The 19,498-nt window shown below is 39.0% G+C and overlaps 5 protein-coding genes across 12 annotated transcripts; 1 reads left to right on the top strand and 4 right to left on the bottom strand.

The window, feature by feature from the left end:
- Positions 1 to 101: 101 nt before the first annotated feature.
- On the bottom strand, positions 102 to 1,833 carry LOC9307400 (VQ motif-containing protein 31). 3 transcript variants are annotated; one of them, XM_021022490.1, is made up of 3 exons: positions 1,326 to 1,648; positions 380 to 681; positions 102 to 286 (listed from the first exon to the last, which is right to left on the bottom strand). In XM_021022490.1, the coding sequence occupies exons 2-3, from the start codon at positions 636 to 638 to the stop codon at positions 111 to 113; spliced, it is 435 nt and encodes a 144-aa protein (XP_020878149.1). In that variant the 5' UTR covers positions 639 to 681; positions 1,326 to 1,648; the 3' UTR covers positions 102 to 110. The 3 variants fall into 3 exon arrangements, with proteins under 3 accessions (XP_020878149.1, XP_020878148.1, XP_002871330.1); XM_021022489.1 differs by having other exon boundaries at positions 102 to 692; positions 1,326 to 1,833; XM_002871284.2 differs by having other exon boundaries at positions 102 to 681; positions 1,326 to 1,832.
- Positions 1,834 to 2,235: 402 nt separating this feature from the next.
- Positions 2,236 to 9,151, bottom strand: LOC9307399 (peroxisome biogenesis protein 1). 4 transcript variants are annotated; one of them, XM_002871283.2, is made up of 17 exons: positions 8,880 to 9,151; positions 8,592 to 8,765; positions 8,411 to 8,510; positions 7,743 to 8,213; positions 6,656 to 7,405; positions 6,433 to 6,524; positions 6,043 to 6,116; positions 5,700 to 5,922; positions 5,290 to 5,383; positions 5,052 to 5,206; positions 4,609 to 4,830; positions 4,025 to 4,225; positions 3,590 to 3,715; positions 3,450 to 3,511; positions 3,108 to 3,225; positions 2,603 to 2,875; positions 2,236 to 2,509 (listed from the first exon to the last, which is right to left on the bottom strand). In XM_002871283.2, the coding sequence occupies exons 1-17, from the start codon at positions 9,072 to 9,074 to the stop codon at positions 2,471 to 2,473; spliced, it is 3,369 nt and encodes a 1,122-aa protein (XP_002871329.1). In that variant the 5' UTR covers positions 9,075 to 9,151; the 3' UTR covers positions 2,236 to 2,470. The 4 variants fall into 4 exon arrangements, with proteins under 4 accessions (XP_002871329.1, XP_020878128.1, XP_020878129.1 ...); XM_021022469.1 differs by having other exon boundaries at positions 3,108 to 3,222; positions 8,880 to 9,104; XM_021022470.1 differs by lacking the exons at positions 2,236 to 2,509; positions 2,603 to 2,875 and having other exon boundaries at positions 3,128 to 3,327; positions 8,880 to 9,104.
- Positions 9,152 to 9,452: 301 nt separating this feature from the next.
- LOC9309429 (GDSL esterase/lipase At5g08460) lies at positions 9,453 to 12,078 on the bottom strand. The gene is made up of 5 exons (XM_021022486.1): positions 11,718 to 12,078; positions 11,423 to 11,550; positions 10,725 to 10,967; positions 9,926 to 10,190; positions 9,453 to 9,792 (listed from the first exon to the last, which is right to left on the bottom strand). Exons 1-5 carry the CDS (start codon positions 12,013 to 12,015, stop codon positions 9,572 to 9,574), a joined length of 1,155 nt encoding a protein of 384 aa, XP_020878145.1. The 5' UTR covers positions 12,016 to 12,078; the 3' UTR covers positions 9,453 to 9,571.
- A 253-nt stretch (positions 12,079 to 12,331) lies between these two features.
- On the top strand, positions 12,332 to 17,523 carry LOC9307398 (zinc finger CCCH domain-containing protein 13). 3 transcript variants are annotated; one of them, XM_021022473.1, is made up of 12 exons: positions 12,332 to 12,488; positions 12,585 to 14,315; positions 14,759 to 14,826; positions 15,195 to 15,370; positions 15,580 to 15,640; positions 15,724 to 15,822; positions 15,958 to 16,052; positions 16,183 to 16,296; positions 16,519 to 16,586; positions 16,726 to 16,836; positions 16,921 to 17,167; positions 17,260 to 17,523. In XM_021022473.1, exons 2-12 carry the CDS (start codon positions 12,655 to 12,657, stop codon positions 17,368 to 17,370), a joined length of 2,811 nt encoding a protein of 936 aa, XP_020878132.1. In that variant the 5' UTR covers positions 12,332 to 12,488; positions 12,585 to 12,654; the 3' UTR covers positions 17,371 to 17,523. The 3 variants fall into 3 exon arrangements, with proteins under 3 accessions (XP_020878132.1, XP_020878131.1, XP_020878133.1); XM_021022472.1 differs by having other exon boundaries at positions 12,625 to 14,315; positions 17,260 to 17,513; XM_021022474.1 differs by having other exon boundaries at positions 12,333 to 12,488; positions 12,625 to 14,315; positions 14,759 to 14,766; positions 17,260 to 17,513.
- Positions 17,524 to 17,611: 88 nt separating this feature from the next.
- Positions 17,612 to 19,399, bottom strand: LOC110227627. Its single transcript, XM_021022484.1, has 2 exons — positions 18,452 to 19,399; positions 17,612 to 18,355 (listed from the first exon to the last, which is right to left on the bottom strand). The coding sequence occupies exons 1-2, from the start codon at positions 19,018 to 19,020 to the stop codon at positions 17,734 to 17,736; spliced, it is 1,191 nt and encodes a 396-aa protein (XP_020878143.1). The 5' UTR covers positions 19,021 to 19,399; the 3' UTR covers positions 17,612 to 17,733.
- Between the last annotated feature and the right edge of the window lie 99 nt (positions 19,400 to 19,498).

Here is a 19,498-nt window from a genome sequence, read left to right as displayed (position 1 = left end):
TATGGGTATTTGCTTATAAAGGTGCAGTGAGATGGATCTACTTGAATCCTCAAAGAAGTGGATGGGGATTTAGAGGCTTGCATAGCTCACTCTTTAGTCGATTGTCGGGTTTATGGTTTGCCACTCGAATTGGGAGATGCTAAAGGAAACAAAGTAAGCAATTCTGGTTCTGTATACCCTGGTTTAGACCTTGGCGATGGATGCAAGTAAAAGCGTCTCTCTTTAATGGCTTTCTCCTCTTCTTCGATGTTTGTTGTACAACTATCTGGTTCTGCTTTCTCCCCTTCTATCAAGGACAAGTTAGAGAACAATGAAGAAGGGGTGCCCACTGGACTTGTTAAAAGGTTGGTATTACCAGATTTAGATGATGGTGTCGTACCAGTGGGCTTAAAGCTTAGAGGAGGTTTGACAATTTCAAGCTTTGGCCTCATACATTGCCTTCTCTCATGGAGCTTTGAAGTCGGCCTCTTTTGTATGGCGGTTTTTATCACTGTTGCTTCTGGTGTTGCTGCTGCAGCGTTGTTCTCTGATGGACCTGTCAAGCGCTGCACAATTTCTCTGAAAGTGTTGGTGTCAGTTTGGACAAATGTAGTGACAGGCTTGCAGGTTGCAACGTTCTGACTCCCTTTGTTATTCATATGTAAGTCCTTCTTTGATTTACACCGATCTTTGTCCTCTGACCTGCAACAAAACTACCGTTTGTTCAGCTGATGAGAAGATGAAAAATATTCAAACATGAAAGGTGACTTTTCACATTTTAGTCCCATCAAGAGAACCGAGGAATGTCAACTTCATGTGAGTTCAGAGATGAGATTGATGGAAGGTAAAAATACTCAGAAGTCTTCTTGTAATCCAAGATTTGATATTTCTTAACGATTTCCTTGGTCATAATTTTTCAAAAACAAGCAACTCAAAACATAAATAGCTACAGATACAACAGATGAGGTAGTCGTGTACTCAAACCTCACCATTTTAAAAAGAGAACTAGCTTCTTAAATGTATCCGTGTAAAAAACAATAAAAAATTGGCTTTTCCTGAATTTGCTTTGACTTGTTGTATACTCAAAAATCTATGTCGAAGTTTGGTGCTATTACTAATTGTGGGAATGACAATGAAGAGGGTTTTTCATGACCTAAATCTATCTTCTTCATCATCATCTTTATGGTGGTTACTTGTTCATATGATGAGAGAACTGTTTATAAAGTTTTTATGTATCATTCATTTTACGATTTGATAACCAAAGTTATATCTCTAGCTTTTGGGTTTCTGTTCTATGCAACCCTACAGAATCACAGAGAACGAAGAAAAAAGGACCAAAGACATACCTGAAGAGCAAGCCGAGGCAGCAAGTGGAGGTAAAATAAAATGAGAATGCCGGTTTTTTTTTTAAGAAATAGGAACTTAAAACAGGAGAAGGAAATAAAAGGGAGAGAGAAAGAACTAAAAGAAGATATAAAGACTGTTGTTGGTCTAATGGTCACAGCTCAGAACTTGTTCATATTACCAGAAAAGAGAAGAAAATGAAAAGAGGAAAATCAGGAGAAGAATATGGAGAGGAAAGAGGAAAATGACTCTTTTATTCCCTTGTTCTTAACCGTTTTTGGGTTTGGGTTTTTGTCACACAAAAAAAAAAAAAAAAGAACTTGTATTATTTTGTTTATAGAACTTAGTTTGTTTGGTCAAACATCAAAATGACAGAATTTGTGATGAGTTTATTTCATTGTTGTCGTGAAGGAATGGAGAAAGGAAGTTAAAGAAGGAAGAAATGCATGCCGTTTCGGTTAAGGAGATGGGTAGAGAGAGACGTCACAGCAACCTCTCTCCCCCGCCCAATTCATAAACCAATCGGTTTTTCTTTTTTCTTTTTTCTTTTTTCTTTTTTCTTTTTTGGCAGTCTCTATTGAATGTGATGAGATATTATTAACTGAACTCATGACAGTTTCTTTAACTGCCTCTATTCGTCCTCTGTGGTTAGTTTTGTTGACTCATTTCAAGTTATGGCCATAACAATTAACAACATTATTAACTGGCATTGTCAAAGATAGGAGGCAACAATTTTTACCTGTGAGTTACCAATACGGTGTCATTTCTTTTCCCTTTTTTTTTCTGTGGACTAAATTTTGTTGTGCGATAATAGTTGACTCTTTTGTATAGCGTTTTTTATTTCATTTCATATACAAAATTAAGGAACTTGAATAGTACAATTTTCATATCTTGTTTTTATAAAAATATTACAGCTTCTAAAATTCCAAAACAACCAAAACAAATTTATGAATCTTATTACTGTAGAGGTTTTTATAGTCGTTTGAATCTTGTAGAACTTACCATATGGCTCTCTAACTATCTTTATTCCAAACCTCAACCATTTTTTTTTTTTTTACTATAATGCTAACACTGAGCATAAAGAAAATTTTACATCATGTAATTTCTACAATGTAACCATTCTTTTTTGTCTTTGTAATACCTTTGATTATGCTAAGGTTGCCCTTTTGCCCTTTGCTTCTCTTGTCTACAAGCAAAATAAGATTTTGATGTTGTTAGTAATCAACTACTGGGTGTGTATCAAAGTGAAGAGAAATTAGGGTGGAGAGGAGAGAGATACCGATTTTCTTGAATCCAGAAACTGGCTATATATGTCATAGAGCTTTTGTTTCTCGGTTTCGGAAACTGATGGTTTAGTTTTAGAAGCGATCGACTTCAAAAGAGGATCGGTTATTATTGGCGTAGTTCCGGTCTCAGGTTTATCTTCTCTGTTCAGATACTCGTGTACAGCTGCAAGTTGCGCATCTGAGAGAAGAGCTTGAAGATCAGCTCCACTGAAGCCTTCAGTCATCAAAGCTATAGGCTCTAAGTCAATATCATCAGCCATTGGAAGCTGCAGAAATGCAGAAAGAATTTTTGTCATTTTAACTTGTAATATATATATATATATATCTAATTTACATATTGTCTAACCAACAAATGAATGCCACAATCTGATAGGAATGGCTTAGCCATAGAGGATTCTAGTTAAGGGTTGTTCAGATATGAAACATACATACTTTACATGAGATTTGAGGGAAAAAAAAAAGATAATTAGCAGAAATGATGTAACTCAGAGTACTAACCTTTCTAGAAAGAACAGTAAGAATATCTAATCGTTCTGGTGGGGAAGGAAAGTCGCACATAAGAAGACGATCAAGCCGGCCAGGCCTTAGGAGTGCAGGATCAAGTAGATCTGGTCTACTGTTAATTGAGTCATATATCCATCAAGTCATATATCCATCTTTTGTATATAATGATTAACATAAATTGAGGACTGAGAACAGGCTTCAACGTTAATGGCTCCTATCATATATTGGATTTATTATTAACTATCAACTCAGAAGAATCCACCATTTGCTGTTGATTCTGTGATACATCGAACACAAAATATGATATGCAAGATAGACTTATTCGGGTGTGAATACCTGGTTGCAGCAAATACAAAGACACCGGTTAGAACTTCAACTCCATCCAGTTCTGTCAAAAACTACGCAAAAGAAAAATATGATACGAGATGTTTGAACTTTACGTGTATCGAATATGCACAGACTTTGAAGTAACTTACTTGATTAACAACTCGATCAGTTACACCAGTATTATCATGTCCTCTCTTGGGAGCAATTGAATCGAATTCATCGAAAAAGAGTATGCATGGTGCTGCAGCTGCTGCTTTTGAAAATATATCACGGACCTGAAAGAAGTGTGTTTTTTCATTATTGGATATGCGGAACCATTAGGATAACATTTTTCAGATTTTTAGGTAAAGAGACTAGCAGGAATAACAGTTAAAAGGAACAAAGCTGTCTGAAAACTTTTCTCTAGAAACATTCTCAGAGATTTTTACCATTCTATTGTTTAATACAAAGTAAAGACTAAGCAAGTAAAGAATAAAAAAAAATCAACAGTAAAGATAAAGCATGCGTCATTAAAGAACTGAAAAGCAGTATAATCATCTCAAAGGTTCTTAAAGATGGAAAACAAAGAAAAGTGTCATTCTTACCGCTTGTTCAGATGCACCAATGTATTTGTTTAACAGCTCAGGCCCCTTCACTGATATAAACCGTAGGGAACACGCTGCAGCAGCTGCACCAACAATGTGAGTCTTCCCACAACCGGGTGGGCCATACAAGAGAACATTCGATCTCAAACGCAGAGGAGATTTTGCAAAGATTTTTGGAAATTTTGATGGCAGCTCAATCATCTGGAGATGGCAAAGAGTAAATAAGTTGCATATCCAAAATTCTCTCTCTAAATAAGAACTGGTTCAAACTGTAGTTGTTAGCATAACTAGTGGCTCTTATATCGCCCAGTGGAATTATTTCCGTCAGATTCATTCCAAGATATTTCAACTTATATCAACTCAGGTCTTACAGAAATATTGTTTCCCACTGAACACGACCTAACTTCAGTAAGAGAACATCCAACGATATAAGTAAAAGCCAGCAGACAAAGACGCAGGTAACAGATGCTTCCTGGTTGCAATTATAAAAGGATAACAATATCGGCAAGATTTCCTACCCCACACTAATTTAGATTTTAATGAGGGCAACAAAATCAGATATGGCAATCAGCATACTTACATACCTCTTTTATAGCATTTTTAATATCAGTCACACCTCCCACATCTTCCCACCCCAAACGACCACCTTCAGAGGCGGATTTTGTGATGTCACGCATGGCAACAGGCACAAAATCATGCATAGCTCGAGTAAAGTCTTCTTTAACCAAATTATATTTGGATATATTTGATTCACAAGGTAGATGCCGGCCAATGGCAGCATGAACAGCTCTATCAACCAATATTTCCTGGAAGAAAAAAAAAAGAGAATTCAAAGAGAGCGCACTGTAGATTCGCGGGTAGAATGACGATCAAATTAAAAACGAAATAGCAAGCTTGAACAAAAAATATATATAACATGAAAATCACAGATAGTGTCAGCTTCCAAAGTCTATCAACATTTCTTTCAAATGTCTTTTCTGGTCTTAGCACAGCGGCAAATTTAAAGCATATATAAAATTTATAATACCAGGTCATATGCATCATATCCTTCACATTTAGCAGCTAAGTCAAGCAATATGTCTTCTGAACAGTCTAAAAGGCGTTTCTGTATCTCATGCTTCAGTATGGCCCCACGTTCCGAGGTAGCAGGAGCAGCCAGTTGTACATGGAAATCAAACCGTCCTGAAAATATCAAATGAATAGTCACATGAACTGATTCTGTTAGAAATATTATTGTTAAACAGGTAGAGATAACACGTTTGTACCTGATGAGCTCAATGTCTGTGGAATTTGCTCTAGAGACTGGACAGAAGCAACGAATGCAAGTGGGCCAATTCCACAAGAGAAATTCTTGTATTCCTGTTGAGTGAGCAAAAATATAACTGGTTAACTAAACGTGAGTCTCTAAAGGCATATCTTGGAGAAGAGTGGATTCAAGAAGTTCCAAGAACCACTTAATGTTGTATGCGTTAATAAGAAAGGTGAAAGCAGTTTTCCGGACTATCAAGAGAAATGACGTTTGTCTTCGCATGGAGGAAGTCTTGCATTCAGATAATTAAATTCACCACACTTCGGAAAGTAACTCGTGATGCATAGATAATTGTGATCATAAACGTGCATATAATACTTGAAAACAGTGGAACTGTTAAACCTGATATCTTTCAAGAGTTCATACCCCATAATCATCTATAACATCTGTTAGGAATTTTGTAAGCATCGTAACCCCAACCGAAGCTTGTGTTCCTTCAGTATCTGAAGACGATGAGATAATGCTATCGAGATCATCCAAAATGATGACGGATGGTGCATGTTCCAAGCCCTCAGCTATTACACTAGAAAGGACTTGATGGATGTGTTGAACCTTCTCCAAGGCAAGCGTAGAACAGGATACTAAAATCCTGCACAAGGAAATCAATACTTAAGACCACATTTGTACCAGAATTAGTCTCTTGAAAATAAATGGATTTGGTTGGAGTAGATCAGTGCAGACAAACATAAACCTAACCAAAATCACTCACACATGAGCCAACAAGTCTTTCTGTTCTTCGAAGTACTTTGCAGCAGCTCTAGCCAATATTGTCTTTCCTGAACCCTATCAACCAGAAGCTTGAACCAGTAAACAACCAGGTCGTCTCAACCAGTAAGAAAAATGGGAAATTAAGCAACGACTGCAAGCCAGAGAAAAAATGTTTCACGGTTGTAAAGAAGAACAAATCTAAAGATTCAAGATAAACATTCTGATACTCATTCCTGGCCAAAGGGGTAGCTTTTGAATGGGTAGCATACTAACGTTGCGAGAGAAGGAATCAATGGGGAATTTAAACCCAAGTAAATCCAAGGGCCAAAATAAAAAGAACTAAATTCATATTCGAGGAATACCAAATGGAACAACTAAAATGAGAACTCACAGGAGGCCCATATATGAGAATATGTCCAGGTGATGGAATCTTGAACTTGCTAAACCACATTCCAGCTGCAGGAGACAACAACACGGCCATTCCTGCATAATAGCATTGTTGGCTTTAGGAACAGATCCGTTCATAAACATTCTCCAGATGCAATAAACGACGCAGGTTTAGAACAACCACATATCAACACAGGTTAAGATGAAGCTAAGAGAGTAAAACCTACTCTTGATAACATCCGACACGATTGGGCCCATCCACGTCAAGGAGGATATATCCGGGGAAACACCTTTATTGCAGTGTGTTTCTTTAGCCGACGTAAAATATATAGGGTCGCCAAGATTCATCTTCTCAAGCACTGGCTCAATATGCACCACATTGTCGCTCTTCTCACTTCTATCCAGGCTAAGATCATACCCAGTGAATTTATCACCAAGCAAAGACTCGTCAGAGACCGTCATGACGTACAAAATTTCTAAAGGAGTGTTTTTATCCTTCTTCCCACTTTCCCAACGATCATTAACAGAAGGCTGCCCGTCTCTGAATTTATACGATTCAGGCCCTCTTACTTCGAAATGGAAAAACGTTTCTCTTCCTACAATTAACGAACTAACATCAACTCCTGTGACTGATGCAATAGCATCAAGCTGTGCCAATGACCACAGGCGAGTAAGGCATTCCAACTTTTTCTTATTCTTAACTTGATAGGCATTAACTTGATTTCCTTCGTCATGCAAACCCTCAGATGAAAGAGCTGTAACAACCTTATCGTGCACAGACCAGTCGACAACATCCATATAGGTGCTCAAGCCAGATGGTGGATGACTGCAATTTCTAATAGAATTATGATTACCAAGCGTATCTGTACCCCTATCCAGCACCTTTTCATTTTCAGAAATCTTGAAGACGCAAGGAGAAAGTGAAAGAGCAGGAATTTCTTTGTCTTCATTCACATTGCATCCCCTTAAGTAAACCCCTACATACAAGTGATAACTCTTGCTCAGACATTTATTTTTCTGTGATAACAATGCTCGATTGAGAATGGAAAAATGCAAAATGATGCATTTATTCAACCTGCACGATAACTTTCAAAATACCTTACAAGTTTACTTCCTGATAGTCACAACATTAAAAACAAAAACAAAAATCCTAGTGTCGCATACTGCGATAACCAGTCAAATTAACTTCAGCTCAGTCTCTCCACAGATTTTAATGACCAAGCTGAACAGATATATAAGATCTTTACACTAACATCAAAATTCTGGACGTACATAAAACAAAAGCATCTGAATGTTTAAGCAAAATTTACTCACATGAGTGTAGGCCTGCTCCGAGATAGAGACGAAGAGACTCGACCATCATTAGATGTCCTTTAGCAACTAAATCCGAAAAGACAAGACGAAGAATTGTTTGACGGGGCTCTTTCTTTGCACTTGAAGTACCATTCTCGGCCACCTTTGAAGCTCCACTGTTTTTGATATTTAAGGCTTCATCCTTTTTTGCAGTACCTTTCAAAGGTATTCTAGGGGATACAGAAATCAACTGAAGAGATTCTATAGAGTATTTCTTGGCAGTTTCTGGATGAATGTAGGCAACAGAAGTGAGGGCTACCCTTAGCTCAAATCCTTTGACATCAGCTTCACGAAAGGCTGATCTACCAGTATCTTGTACGCGTAATAGAGCCTTGACATTGGTGCATTCTTTTTCCTGACTCTTTTTTGCTTTGAGATTTCTGTCACGCCTCTTTGGAGCCACAGCCACTTCAGTTCCTGGCACAAGTTGTACTGAAAACGAGCCACCAGTCAAGACAATTCTGTCATTAATCAACTTGTAATGATTATAAGCATAAGAGACAAGTAGTCATGGTAAGCCCCTTCTTGTATCGCAGGGAAGATAAGTTGAAGAATAAGAAGAGGAAACTTGAAAAGTATGGTATAGACAACGACAATACAACAAAAGTGCGGATTAAAGATGGTCTTACCCACCCCTTTTGATGGAAATGTTGAAACCACTGCAAAGCTTATCACAGTTCGGTCATGCAACCACAAAGGGAATTTCATGGTCTCATGTAGTATCCTCACCTGGAACACATGTTTTGAAAATTCTTCAGCAGACCATTTGCAAACTGATTAAGCCAATGTCACATAACTAGAGCCACTAACCTGACTAAGTATAGCTGCCTCGGCAAGTTCTGCATTGAGCTCAAGAACTTCCCAGTCATCTTCAGTCTCTGGTTCAACTGTTACTAATGTAGCCTTGGGTACATTAGGAAGAACACGAACTTGAACAACTGTAGCATCCGGCAACGAAATGGTTTCCGCAAACACTCGAGCGACCTTATTGGAAGAATCAAAATAAATAAATAAACAGGAAAAGAAGTCAGAACTCCAAAACCAAAGTAGATTACTGAATTTGACTAAACGGGATCAAATCTAGAGAGGGAGCGAAACCTCGATCGCAGAAGAGGAGGAGCTAGAGCCGGACCAAGCAACTGACCAACGGCGGTCACCGGAGCGGAGCTCGACAGGAAGAAGCGGAGGAAGAGGAGAGGAGCTAGTGGATTGAAGCGCGTGGAGTAATTGACGAGGGAGTGAAACGAAACAGTCGACGCCGGCGACGGTACTAACCACCGCTTCTGTTTCCATCACGTCGGAGAGGATGATTTTGCCGATTGCGAGACAGGTACAATTTCCTAAGCTTATCTTTTTTTTGTCGAATTGCTAGCCTCGTTTTGGGCTCCAATAATTTATACTTGGGCTTGTCTAATTTCAAGCTAGTTATTTTTATTTTTCTGTTCAACGAAAATTTACATGTAACAAAAAGAGAAACGATATGTATACACACATCTATGGACTAATCTATGAATCATCCCGCAATATACAACATTTTATGTCATCACTATGCATGAAAAGTCTCGCTTCTACAATTTCTCGATTGACTCATTTTTTACGTATATGTTTGCAGTTAACAATAATGTAATCATTAGAGGTCCACATTCAAATGGGAACCAAATAACCACCAAATTAAAAAGATAATGAGAATAACTATGCAATATATAGATAGAACTACTGAAGTCTACAAAATTGGAAAGTAACAAAAATCCAAGATACATAAACAAAAAAGAGAAGGATTTGTTGAGTGTTTAGAGACGAGACAGTTGAGAAAGATTAATGGGGTAACAATCGGATTTGGAACCATTAAAGGCTCTGAGAGCAATTATGAGATTAAAAGCTTGTGTTGGATGAAATGCATCCCAGAACACATGTCGGTCTCTGAAAGCACATGGTACCGCTAGTGGCAAACACGTTATTTCTCCTCTGTTTCTACCTACTCCACAACACCCTCTATCCGTCACTTCGAATCCTATGAACCACATGCAAAACAACCATCCATTTCAACTTATAATTGGATTTTAATAACGTGATATATATATATGAACTTAGCTAAAACGAAACATTTGATCGCATAAATACAAGAGATAAACTAGATACTTAACCGTAACTAAAAGGGTTTGTGAGGATATCCACGGCGGCTCCATAGGTATTGCCATAAACAAAGATGGCTTCACTAGCAGTTTTACTATTGGAATTAAGACGGTCCACCAGCGACACGAGGCCGTTGTTGAAGAGTTCAGCCATCTCGTTAACCGCCTCCACACATTCACCTGGCGGAGCCTCTCGGGCGGCTAGTTGGTCCGGTATGCAACCCAATGGACCCACACCGGCTATTACAAATTTCCTAAACCCCTTTCCGTACAAATCCTAAACAAAAAATGTATAAAACTCGAATTTTAGTGCAAAACTAAATAAACCGTAAAACACTAAAACTTGTAACGATATATATATATATATTTTTTGATAAACTCTATCGGCTGATCCGGTCAGCCCCGGTAGAAACGCACCGAAGTGTTTCAGAGTGGACTTCTCTCCGAAGGGGCCACCACACTGTCTATCCCGAGTTTGGAATGCTTTCCGACTAATGCCAGAGGGTAGCCAGATCGCCTGTTACTGGACTACCAGGTAATCTGCTTGGGCCAAAGGCCCTAAGCCCAGACTTTCCACACAAATATGTTTTTTCTGTTTCCAGCGTGGATCGAACCTGGGTTAGTTCCTTCAAACCTTTCCCCATTTCTCAACACCACTGGACCACAGCTGTGTGGGTACTTGTAACGATATTAATGGGTTTTAGGCACCCGATGATCACACACTCACACACACGTATGGTTACACGATTTGTGATTACTTTTAGAAAAACAAAGAAAGTGGTGAAAGGTGCATGAAGTAAATAACACTTACAAGGAGATGAGTGGTGAAGTTGGAGAGAAGGAGGTCGGCGAAAGAAGTAGGGTCGTAAATGGAGCTTGAGAGGAATAGCGTTGGTTTCAGATAATTGTTAATGTAGTCATTGTTACCCAATGACACCACCACCAATGACTTTGCCATATACTCCTTTACTGACTCTTTCCTCATGCTTCTACTTATCTCCATTAATGTCTTCTCGAAGTTCTCTACTTGTCTTCCCATGCTGAATCTCTCTCCCTTCATGCATGCATGCAACCCCATTTATTAGAGTTTTTTTGGGTAATTAAATACTCAAGTCTCGTAGCTAGGCAAAAGTTTTTCATGCACCCTATCAAAGTCACTCTACATTAAATACTCTTCGTTAGTTCTATTGGTCGAACTGCTCCGGCCGGCGGACTTCATGCACCCCAATTCAGTTTTTTTTTTTTTTTTACTTAGCCAAAGATAAATTTCAATATCGAAAACCATGCATGTGCTTATTAACAAAAAGCATAGTACAAATCAATTATCAGTTTTACTTTTGGAAATTTCGAACTTGGATTCTTTATATGAATGCTCAATCGATAAGACCAATTTCGACAAACAATTTTTTTGATATGATGAACTAACACGGTAAAAAACATATCCTATTTTTTCAATAATGTTTTGAACAATAAAAATAAAAACATTTAGAAAGAAAAAAGAAGAAGTACCAGATGCCGACCGGTTTCCTCTAAGATTCCTCCGGCAGCTGAGGCATAGTTCACTCCCTGGAGAATATCCACTCCTCCGTCCACCGTGTCCATAAATGCCGGTATCTCCGGCAGCCCTAGCAACTCTCCTGCAACCATCCACATCCATCCCCATCATGTTAATTGTTAACCTAAAACAAACTAAATAATTTAACACAAAAAGGTAAAAGGGTGAATCTTGTTCTAAATTTATGCATGCATTGATTTCAAAACCAAATGCATGTAGAGATCGATCGATGTATATGTAAATATGTACCTATGAAATCGACGATAGTTTTGCCGTTAGAGAACCGACCGGTGGGTTGATTTCCAGCGAAATCAATGCCGTAAGGAAGATAGTTGGACCTAGCTAGTGAGTTCAAGTGGTTATTGTTTCCGTTGTCCACCAATGAGTCTCCGAACACAAACATCGCCGGAAACATTGCCGTATCGGATGAGTCTTCTCCACCAGCGAGTACTGCTACTACTAGAAACCATGGAACAAGTACTAATGATTGTACTATGCAAGACATCATCATCATGTCTTTAAACTTGAATATTTCACTATCATGCATGGTCGCTCGAGAGATATAAATAGATCATGAATGTGATGGATTCCTTCCTTGGATTTTATTGTTTACTATTATTTTATTTCGTATCAGTGAATTTAATGAGTTCTGTTTTCCGTTGACTTATATGACAAAATATTGTACTGTAGAAATCAAGGTTTAAAAAAAAAACAATAAAATCTAATGGTATATCTATGAACAATTCAATTAATATAAAGTTTTGTGAAAAAATGAAAGATTGAATAAGTATGAGGGCAAAACCACAATTAATAAAACCTAAGTGCACGACGGTTTGTGACAAGAAGCAAATATTAACGCGAAAATAAACATTTGTCCAAAATTAAGCAGCAAACCAAGGAGAACGGAAAAAAAAAAAACTCAGAGAGGCAAAAGTCCGAATCCAGTTTGGCATTTATACTTCCCGGCGGCAAAAAATCCAAAAGGGTTTGCTTCTTCGTACTCTGCTTCAGTTTCAATTGGTAAAAATATCCTTTTTTTTTGTAATCTTCGTCTCTATGTTCATTTTAGGGATTCAACGTTAGTCTGGTGATTCAAATTCTGTGTTTTTGCTCTAGGTTGTGTAATAATCAAGTGCAATTCTATCTGTTGCATCAGTGAATTTTTAGGTTTGTGAATTTTGGAGTGATGAGTGGTGTTCCAAAGAGATCTCACGAAGAGGGTGTTACTCATCCATCTTCTTCTTCTTCAGCACCAAAATACCCTCACGAGGATTCTGGATCTTACCCTAAATCGCCGCATCAGCCTGTTACGCCACCACCGGCTCAGGTTCATCATCACCATCAACAACAACCCCATCAGCATCCCCAATCTCAATCTCAACCTCAACCTCAACCTCAACCTCACCTCCACACGCTTCCTCATCCCCACTCTCATTCACCACTTGCTGCTGCTTCTGCTTCTGCTGCTTATGAGGTTGAATCTAGAACGGTGGTTAAGGTTGCGAGAAGTGAGCCTAGAGATGGAGAGAGACGCTCTCCTCTCCCTCTTGTCTATCGGTCTCCGTCCCTGCCCACTACTGTTTCTTCTAGTGATCCTCATTTGACTCACGCCCCTGTGCCCATGGAACCGAGAGAAGGTACTAAGGATGGCAGGGAAATTAGGGTTGAGAACAGAGAAAATAGGAGTGATGGAAGGGAGATTTATGGTGAGACAAAGAGAGAGATTCAGGGTCCTAAGAGTGACAGAGATGTGAAGTTTGATAGATCAGTAGACGACTTTAGCGGAAAAGGTAATACCGGAAGCTATTCTAGGAATGATGGGAGAGAGATGTATGGTGAGACGAAGAGGGAGATTCAGGGTCCTAAGAGTGACAGGGATGCCAAGTTTGAGCGTCCAGGGGATGATTTTAGCGGAAAAAGTAATACCGGTAGCTATACGAGGGATACGAAATTTGATAGGGAGAATCAGAATTATAATGAACAAAAGGCGGAGATTAAGATGGAAAAGGACGGGCATGCTCACTTGGCTTGGAAAGAGCAGAAGGATTACCCTAGAGGCAAGAGAGTTGCTGAAGGTTCGACTGCAAATGTGGATCCGTGGGTTGTATCCCGCGGTAATCCGCAAGGCCCAACTGAGGTTGAGCCTAAAGATCTCTCCGCGCCAGTGGAGGGGCCCCATTTAGAAGGACGTGAAACCGTCGGAGAAAACAAGGTTGATGCAAAAAATGAAGATAGATTTAAGGACAAAGATAAGAAAAGAAAAGAGTTAAAGCATCGAGAATGGGGGGACCGAGATAAGGATAGAAATGACCGTCGAGGATCCGTGCTTATTGGTAGTGTCATGAGTGAACCCAAAGAGATTGGAAGAGACGAAAGAGAATCCGATAGGTGGGAACGGGAGAGGATGGAGCAGAAAGATCGAGAAAGGAATAAAGAGAAAGATAAAGATCATATCAAAAGAGAGCCAAGGACTGGTGCTGAGAAAGAGATCTCACAGAACGAGAAAGAGTTGGGAGAAGCATCTGCCAAACCATCAGAGCAGGAATATGTGGCACCAGAGCAGAAGAAGCAGAACGAACCGGATAATTGGGAAAAAGACGAAAGAGAATCAAAGGAAAAAAGGAGAGAGAGGGATGGTGATTCAGAGGCAGAAAGAGCTGAAAAGCGCAGCAGAATCAGTGAAAAAGAATCTGAAGATGGGTGTTTGGAGGGTGAAGGAGCTACTGAGAGGGAAAAGGATGCCTTCAATTATGGAGTTCAGCAGCGGAAGAGAGCGCTGAGACCGAGAGGCAGCCCACAAACCACAAACCGCGACCATGTCCTCTCACGGAGTCAGGACAACGATGGGTGCGTCTCTCTGTCTTCCTCGTTTAATCATAATTATAGGTTTCTCATTGCTTAGAAGAATCCTTTTATCTTTACCATTTAGAGACGCATACCCCCTTGATTAAATTTGGAGCCTATATAGTAAAATCTGCGGGTGATACGATACTATATGATGAAGGGGGCAATTATTGTTGAATATCTTATTACCATTATTGTTTTTCCTCTTAATAGATAAAAAGCCTTTAAAGAAAATTGTGCAATCATATTTGTATTTTGTAGTGTCTTATCTCTTAAAACCAAATTTGATTTTTCTCTGGATTCCTCTCCGCTCCTTTTCTATCTGTGTTATGAATATTATGTCTTTTATCACACAAGTTAGGTATTAGCTAAGCTCAAGACTTTCTTTTTAATTACTAGTCTGGCTTCTAATGTATCATCCGTGTTTGATTGTGTTTATTTTGCAGAGTACAAGGTAATCATTCATTTCTATATTCTCAAGAAAGGATGGAGTTGCACTGCTTGGAGAACAATAGTAAAAAAAAAACGGTTAAATTTTCTTTTACATGTCACTGAAATGGTCATCTACGAACACACATGTACTTGATAACCAATTACCAATCTATTTCGAGGTTTTCTTCTTAGGGTCATCCTTAGGTTACTGTTCTTTACTCTCACAGTAGAATGTCAAATATATAAAGAACCTCAAGATCTAAAAAGATGGACCTAAAAGTCGGTTTGATCCTTAATGCTACTTGAGATTTTGGCTGCTAAAAGTTACTTATATCCCTGGCTTTATTTTGAACTTTTATCATCTCTCTGTTGCTTTTATTTTCTACAAATTTTAATCTGTTTGCACTTCATAATTTGGTCTTGTTGAATTTTATTGTACTTATGATTCAGGCAAGTCAGAGGTGTCGATTGTTGTTTACAAAGTTGGCGAATGTATGCAAGAACTGATTAAATTGTGGAAAGAATATGATTTGTCTCATCCTGATAAAAGCGGTGATTTTGCAAATAATGGCCCCACTCTTGAAGTTAGGATTCCAGCTGAGCATGTTACTGCTACAAATCGCCAAGTAAGACGAATATATTACCCAAATTTTTCTCATAATCATTTTCATTGTTTTTCTTCAGATAACTTGAGTGTTGTAGACTTGTAGTTTCTCATACAGTTTTAGTTCCAGTCTTTTTATCTGTTTAATTCACTTCGCCTATTAATTTGGAAACACGGCTCTTTAGAGCATCCCTTGTTTGTTGCTTGCTGAGACCTTTGGCTCGTGTGCAGGTAAGAGGTGGCCAGCTATGGGGAACAGATATATACACAGACGATTCCGATCTTGTTGCTGGTACGTGTCCTAATGAGTCTTATGCAATTAATATCTTTGTTTGGTCCGAACATGACACTGATTCTGGTCTACCTGCCACCTAGTTCTCATGCATACAGGTTACTGTCGTCCCACAGCTTCTCCTCCTCCACCGACAATGCAAGAGCTGCGCACTACTATTAGAGTCTTGCCGTCACAAGATTGTAAGTTAGCTTACCTCTATCTTACTTTTAATTCCTTTAACTGACTGTTCCATCATACTATGTTGAGTTCCTCTCTGTCTTATATCAAGAAAGAACCTTTATCAAACTTCCAACTTTAACTGATATATTTGTTAGACTACACCTCCAAGCTAAGGAATAATGTCCGTTCTCGAGCATGGGGAGCTGGAATCGGATGCAGTTACAGAGTTGAGCGGTGCTATATACTGAAGGTGATTTGACATTTGCCATTATCTGTCCTTCTAATTTCCTTGATTATCTTCTCCCACTATGTGCATAATATCTAGTTTAAAGTGAATTTGTGTTAAAATCCTTATGGAAATTCTGATGATATGATTCCAGAAAGGAGGTGGGACTATTGAACTGGAACCTTCTCTTACACACTCCTCAACTGTGGAGCCAACACTTGCACCAATGGCTGTTGAAAGATCTATGACCACCAGGGCTGCAGCTTCGGTAATTTCCTTCCAGTTTGGAAATATCTGCTCTCTTAGTGTTCACATTCTTCACTTCATTTGGATTTTAAAATTTGCAGACAGATTGCAGTATTGTTGAGTGCAAGCATTTTGTGCAATCTTCTTACAGCTCTTGGATTATAACATATGGCATTTTTGGCTTGCATAATTTTCTCATATTTCATATCTTTCAAACACTGACGACTTGATTACTGTTCTGTAGAATGCTCTGCGGCAACAAAGGTTTGTACGAGAAGTCACAATACAATACAATCTCTGCAATGAACCTTGGTAACTCTTTGATAATAATCTCCCAATACTTCAAAGAATTGTTCACAGAATATTCCTAAATATATCAGGAATCTTTGTCACCTAAAAGTTATCAGACGCAAGGTCGGTTTTACTTACGGATCAATCTTCTTGTCTGCAGGATCAAATATAGCATAAGCATTGTTGCTGATAAAGGTCTCAAGAAGCCTCTTTTCACCTCTGCCCGCTTGAAGAAAGGAGAAGTTTTGTACTTAGAAACTCATTCATGCAGGTATTCACAAATTATGTAATCACATGTTTCTTTTATCCACATTAATGACATAAGTGGCTGAATCTAATATGTGTATGCAAAAAGGTATGAGCTCTGTTTCGCTGGAGAGAAAACCATCAAAGCAATCCAAGCGTCTCAACAACAATCATCACATGAAGCTATGGAGACAGATAATAATAATAACAAGTCACAGAACCATCTGACAAACGGTGACAAAACAGATTCAGACAACAGTTTAATCGATGTTTTCCGTTGGTCACGCTGTAAGAAACCTCTCCCGCAGAAGCTTATGCGGTCTATCGGGATTCCACTCCCAGCAGATCATATCGAGGTTAACATTTTTTCCCGATTTGACACTTGTTTGGTAAATTTCTTTATAAAACAACTGATGATGATGTGCTATGGATTTTTGGAATGGAATAGGTGTTGGAGGAGAATCTTGATTGGGAAGATGTACAGTGGTCACAAACTGGTGTTTGGATTGCTGGAAAAGAGTACACACTTGCTCGTGTTCATTTTCTCTCGCCCAACTAAAAAAAACCTTTCATGCTTTGCTTTTTTCTCACAAAACTTTTTATATTTTATTTATGATTAGAGACTACAGTTACTTTGGCATGTCTTGTCTTGTGTTCTTCTTCCTTGTAACATTTATTTTAAGTTAAATGTTTAATTGTTAATTTGGTGGTATCAAATCCCCTCTTGGATTTTTCTTCCTACTTACCATTTTTAATTAGTTTTGTTTTTCAATTATGGTGAGATACCAAAAAAATCGAAGATTAAGCACTTGATTAATCAAATAAACATGCACTTGACAAATTAAATCAACTGAAGAAAATAAAGGGACCACTACTCCGACGATATATAGAAGCAAGAAGACACCTGCTGGCTGCTAGTAGGCTAATGTTGTTTTGCTTCTTCGTTTTCTTTCAACAGAGGCTGAAACAGGTCAGAAAGAATCTCTTCCCTCCTCACTTTACGAGTCCATGCTACTTCCACTGTTTCTCTGTCAAAAAGAGACTTCCACATGTCCAAAATGTTAGACTTCATCGCTTCCCTCGCAAACCCATTCGCCTCTGAAACATCCTTGGCACACCTCAACTTCCCACCTAACTTCTTCAGAACTTCTTCAACACTAGAGGTATACTCTCGGCCATTTGCCCAGGTTCCCTTTACTTCGAGAATTAAAAAAAGATTGTGCATATCTCTCATTCCAGCATCAAAATCCTCAAAAGTCGCCCTGATCAAATCCCATTGGACCGACTTGCCACCAATATGATACACTCCATTCTTTGGTTTGATATATCTCGAGTAGACATGATGAATAACACGAAGCAGCCTTTCCCCTGCGGGACTACCAACTTCCGGGTCCCTTTTAACCCTTCTCCATAAGTTCGAGCAGAACTGTAACACACTACGAATTTCATCACACAGCAAGAACATCGACTCAGCAACATATAGCGAGAGCTCAACTCCTAGTTGCACAACCTCCTCTATAAGCTCCTGCCTTGCAAATTCAGCCCTGCCAAACCAACAACAACAAAAAAGAAGATGACTTTGTGAATAACCAGAGTCATGATTTGAGGAAAACTCTCAAAGGGGCCACGTAGATACTGACCCTAGAATGTAAGGAGGATAAACGGGTAGTGCCGGTATCTCGCCATGGCAGGAGTCCCCCGAAATAGGCTGAAACAGGTCGCTATGGATCCTACTCCTCGCCACTTCAGGAGTTGATTCGCCAGCTTCTTCGTCAAAGAGAGACTTCCACAGGTCAGAAACGTTATACGCTACTGTCTCCTTCTCAAAACCATTAAGCTCTGAAACATCTTTTGCGGACATCAATTTATCTTCTAGCTTCTTCAGCACTTGTTGCTTGTATTTTGCAATAGCAGAAGACAACAGCCGATCATCGAAAGAGCAATCTTTCTTCCTGAGACGCAAAACAAGGCGACTCAGAATAATGATCCCGTCGGTAAAGTCCTTCCAAGTGGTCCTGACCAGTTCCCATTGGACCGAGTTGCCATCATCGGGACAAGCTCTGTTCTTGGGTTTGATATCCGTTGAGTAGACATAGTGAACAACACGAAGCAGCCTTTCTAACACAGGATCAGAGGGAGGTAATGTATACTTGAAGAGCTTAAAGCAGAACCACAACATGGTATGAATGTCATCACACAGCAAGAACATGGAATTAGCTAGAGAGACAGAGAGATCAACTCCTAGTTGTACAACCTCCTCTCTAACGTGCTCTTTCCCAGAGGACGGTGATAAACTATATCGTAACTATATCATTCAATCAAAAATGAATCGACGTCACAGCTTCTATAGAAATTGAGAAACGAAGCACAAAAAAATCAGAAAATACCCGTTTAGGTTAGTGTAGATTTTGCCCAAAAAAAAAAAGGTTAGTGTAGATAAACGAACGAGTCACGGGCTTAAATTTTTATACTGAGCCCGTTAAGGCCCGCGGGCTGCTAGCCCACTTTAACATCACATATGCCAAGGACGGCATTTTGGAAATTACATGAATGTAGAATGACTCCTCTTTAGAAATGATTGCAGTTGGAATCTTCTTCATGTAAAAACCGACACTCGTAATGAAATATAAAGTAAAGTGGAACTCTGATCGACATAAGATTTGGTTGGAATCTTCTTCATGTAAAAA

The sequence above is a fragment of the Arabidopsis lyrata genome (genome assembly GCF_000004255.2).
Source record: "Arabidopsis lyrata subsp. lyrata unplaced genomic scaffold ARALYscaffold_6, whole genome shotgun sequence".
NCBI lineage: Eukaryota > Viridiplantae > Streptophyta > Magnoliopsida > Brassicales > Brassicaceae > Arabidopsis > Arabidopsis lyrata.
Note: the sequence above shows the minus strand (reverse complement) of the source record. Positions and strands in the feature narration are given on the sequence as shown.

Excerpts from the sequence above, each read along its gene's own strand:
- LOC9307400 (XM_021022489.1), bottom strand. The coding sequence starts at position 638 with ATGAATAACAAAGGGAGTCAGAACGTTGCAACCTGCAAGCCTGTCACT.
- LOC9307399 (XM_002871283.2), bottom strand. The coding sequence starts at position 9,074 with ATGGAAACAGAAGCGGTGGTTAGTACCGTCGCCGGCGTCGACTGTTTC. Across the intron at positions 5,384-5,699 it reads ATGTTATAGATGATTATGGG|GAATACAAGAATTTCTCTTG; the intron begins GTATGAACTCTT and ends CTCACTCAACAG. Across the intron at positions 2,876-3,107 it reads TTACTGTTCTTTCTAGAAAG|CTTCCAATGGCTGATGATAT; the intron begins GTTAGTACTCTG and ends GCATTTCTGCAG.
- LOC9309429 (XM_021022486.1), bottom strand. The coding sequence starts at position 12,015 with ATGCATGATAGTGAAATATTCAAGTTTAAAGACATGATGATGATGTCT. Across the intron at positions 10,191-10,724 it reads ACTTCACCACTCATCTCCTT|GATTTGTACGGAAAGGGGTT; the intron begins GTAAGTGTTATT and ends TTTTTTGTTTAG. Across the intron at positions 9,793-9,925 it reads CACAAACCCTTTTAGTTACG|GATTCGAAGTGACGGATAGA; the intron begins GTTAAGTATCTA and ends TGTGGTTCATAG.
- LOC9307398 (XM_021022473.1), top strand. The coding sequence starts at position 12,655 with ATGAGTGGTGTTCCAAAGAGATCTCACGAAGAGGGTGTTACTCATCCA. Across the intron at positions 14,316-14,758 it reads CGGAGTCAGGACAACGATGG|AGTACAAGGTAATCATTCAT; the intron begins GTGCGTCTCTCT and ends TTTATTTTGCAG. Across the intron at positions 14,827-15,194 it reads GCACTGCTTGGAGAACAATA|GCAAGTCAGAGGTGTCGATT; the intron begins GTAAAAAAAAAA and ends CTTATGATTCAG.
- LOC110227627 (XM_021022484.1), bottom strand. The coding sequence starts at position 19,020 with ATGTTCTTGCTGTGTGATGACATTCATACCATGTTGTGGTTCTGCTTT. Across the intron at positions 18,356-18,451 it reads TATCCTCCTTACATTCTAGG|GGCTGAATTTGCAAGGCAGG; the intron begins GTCAGTATCTAC and ends TTGGTTTGGCAG.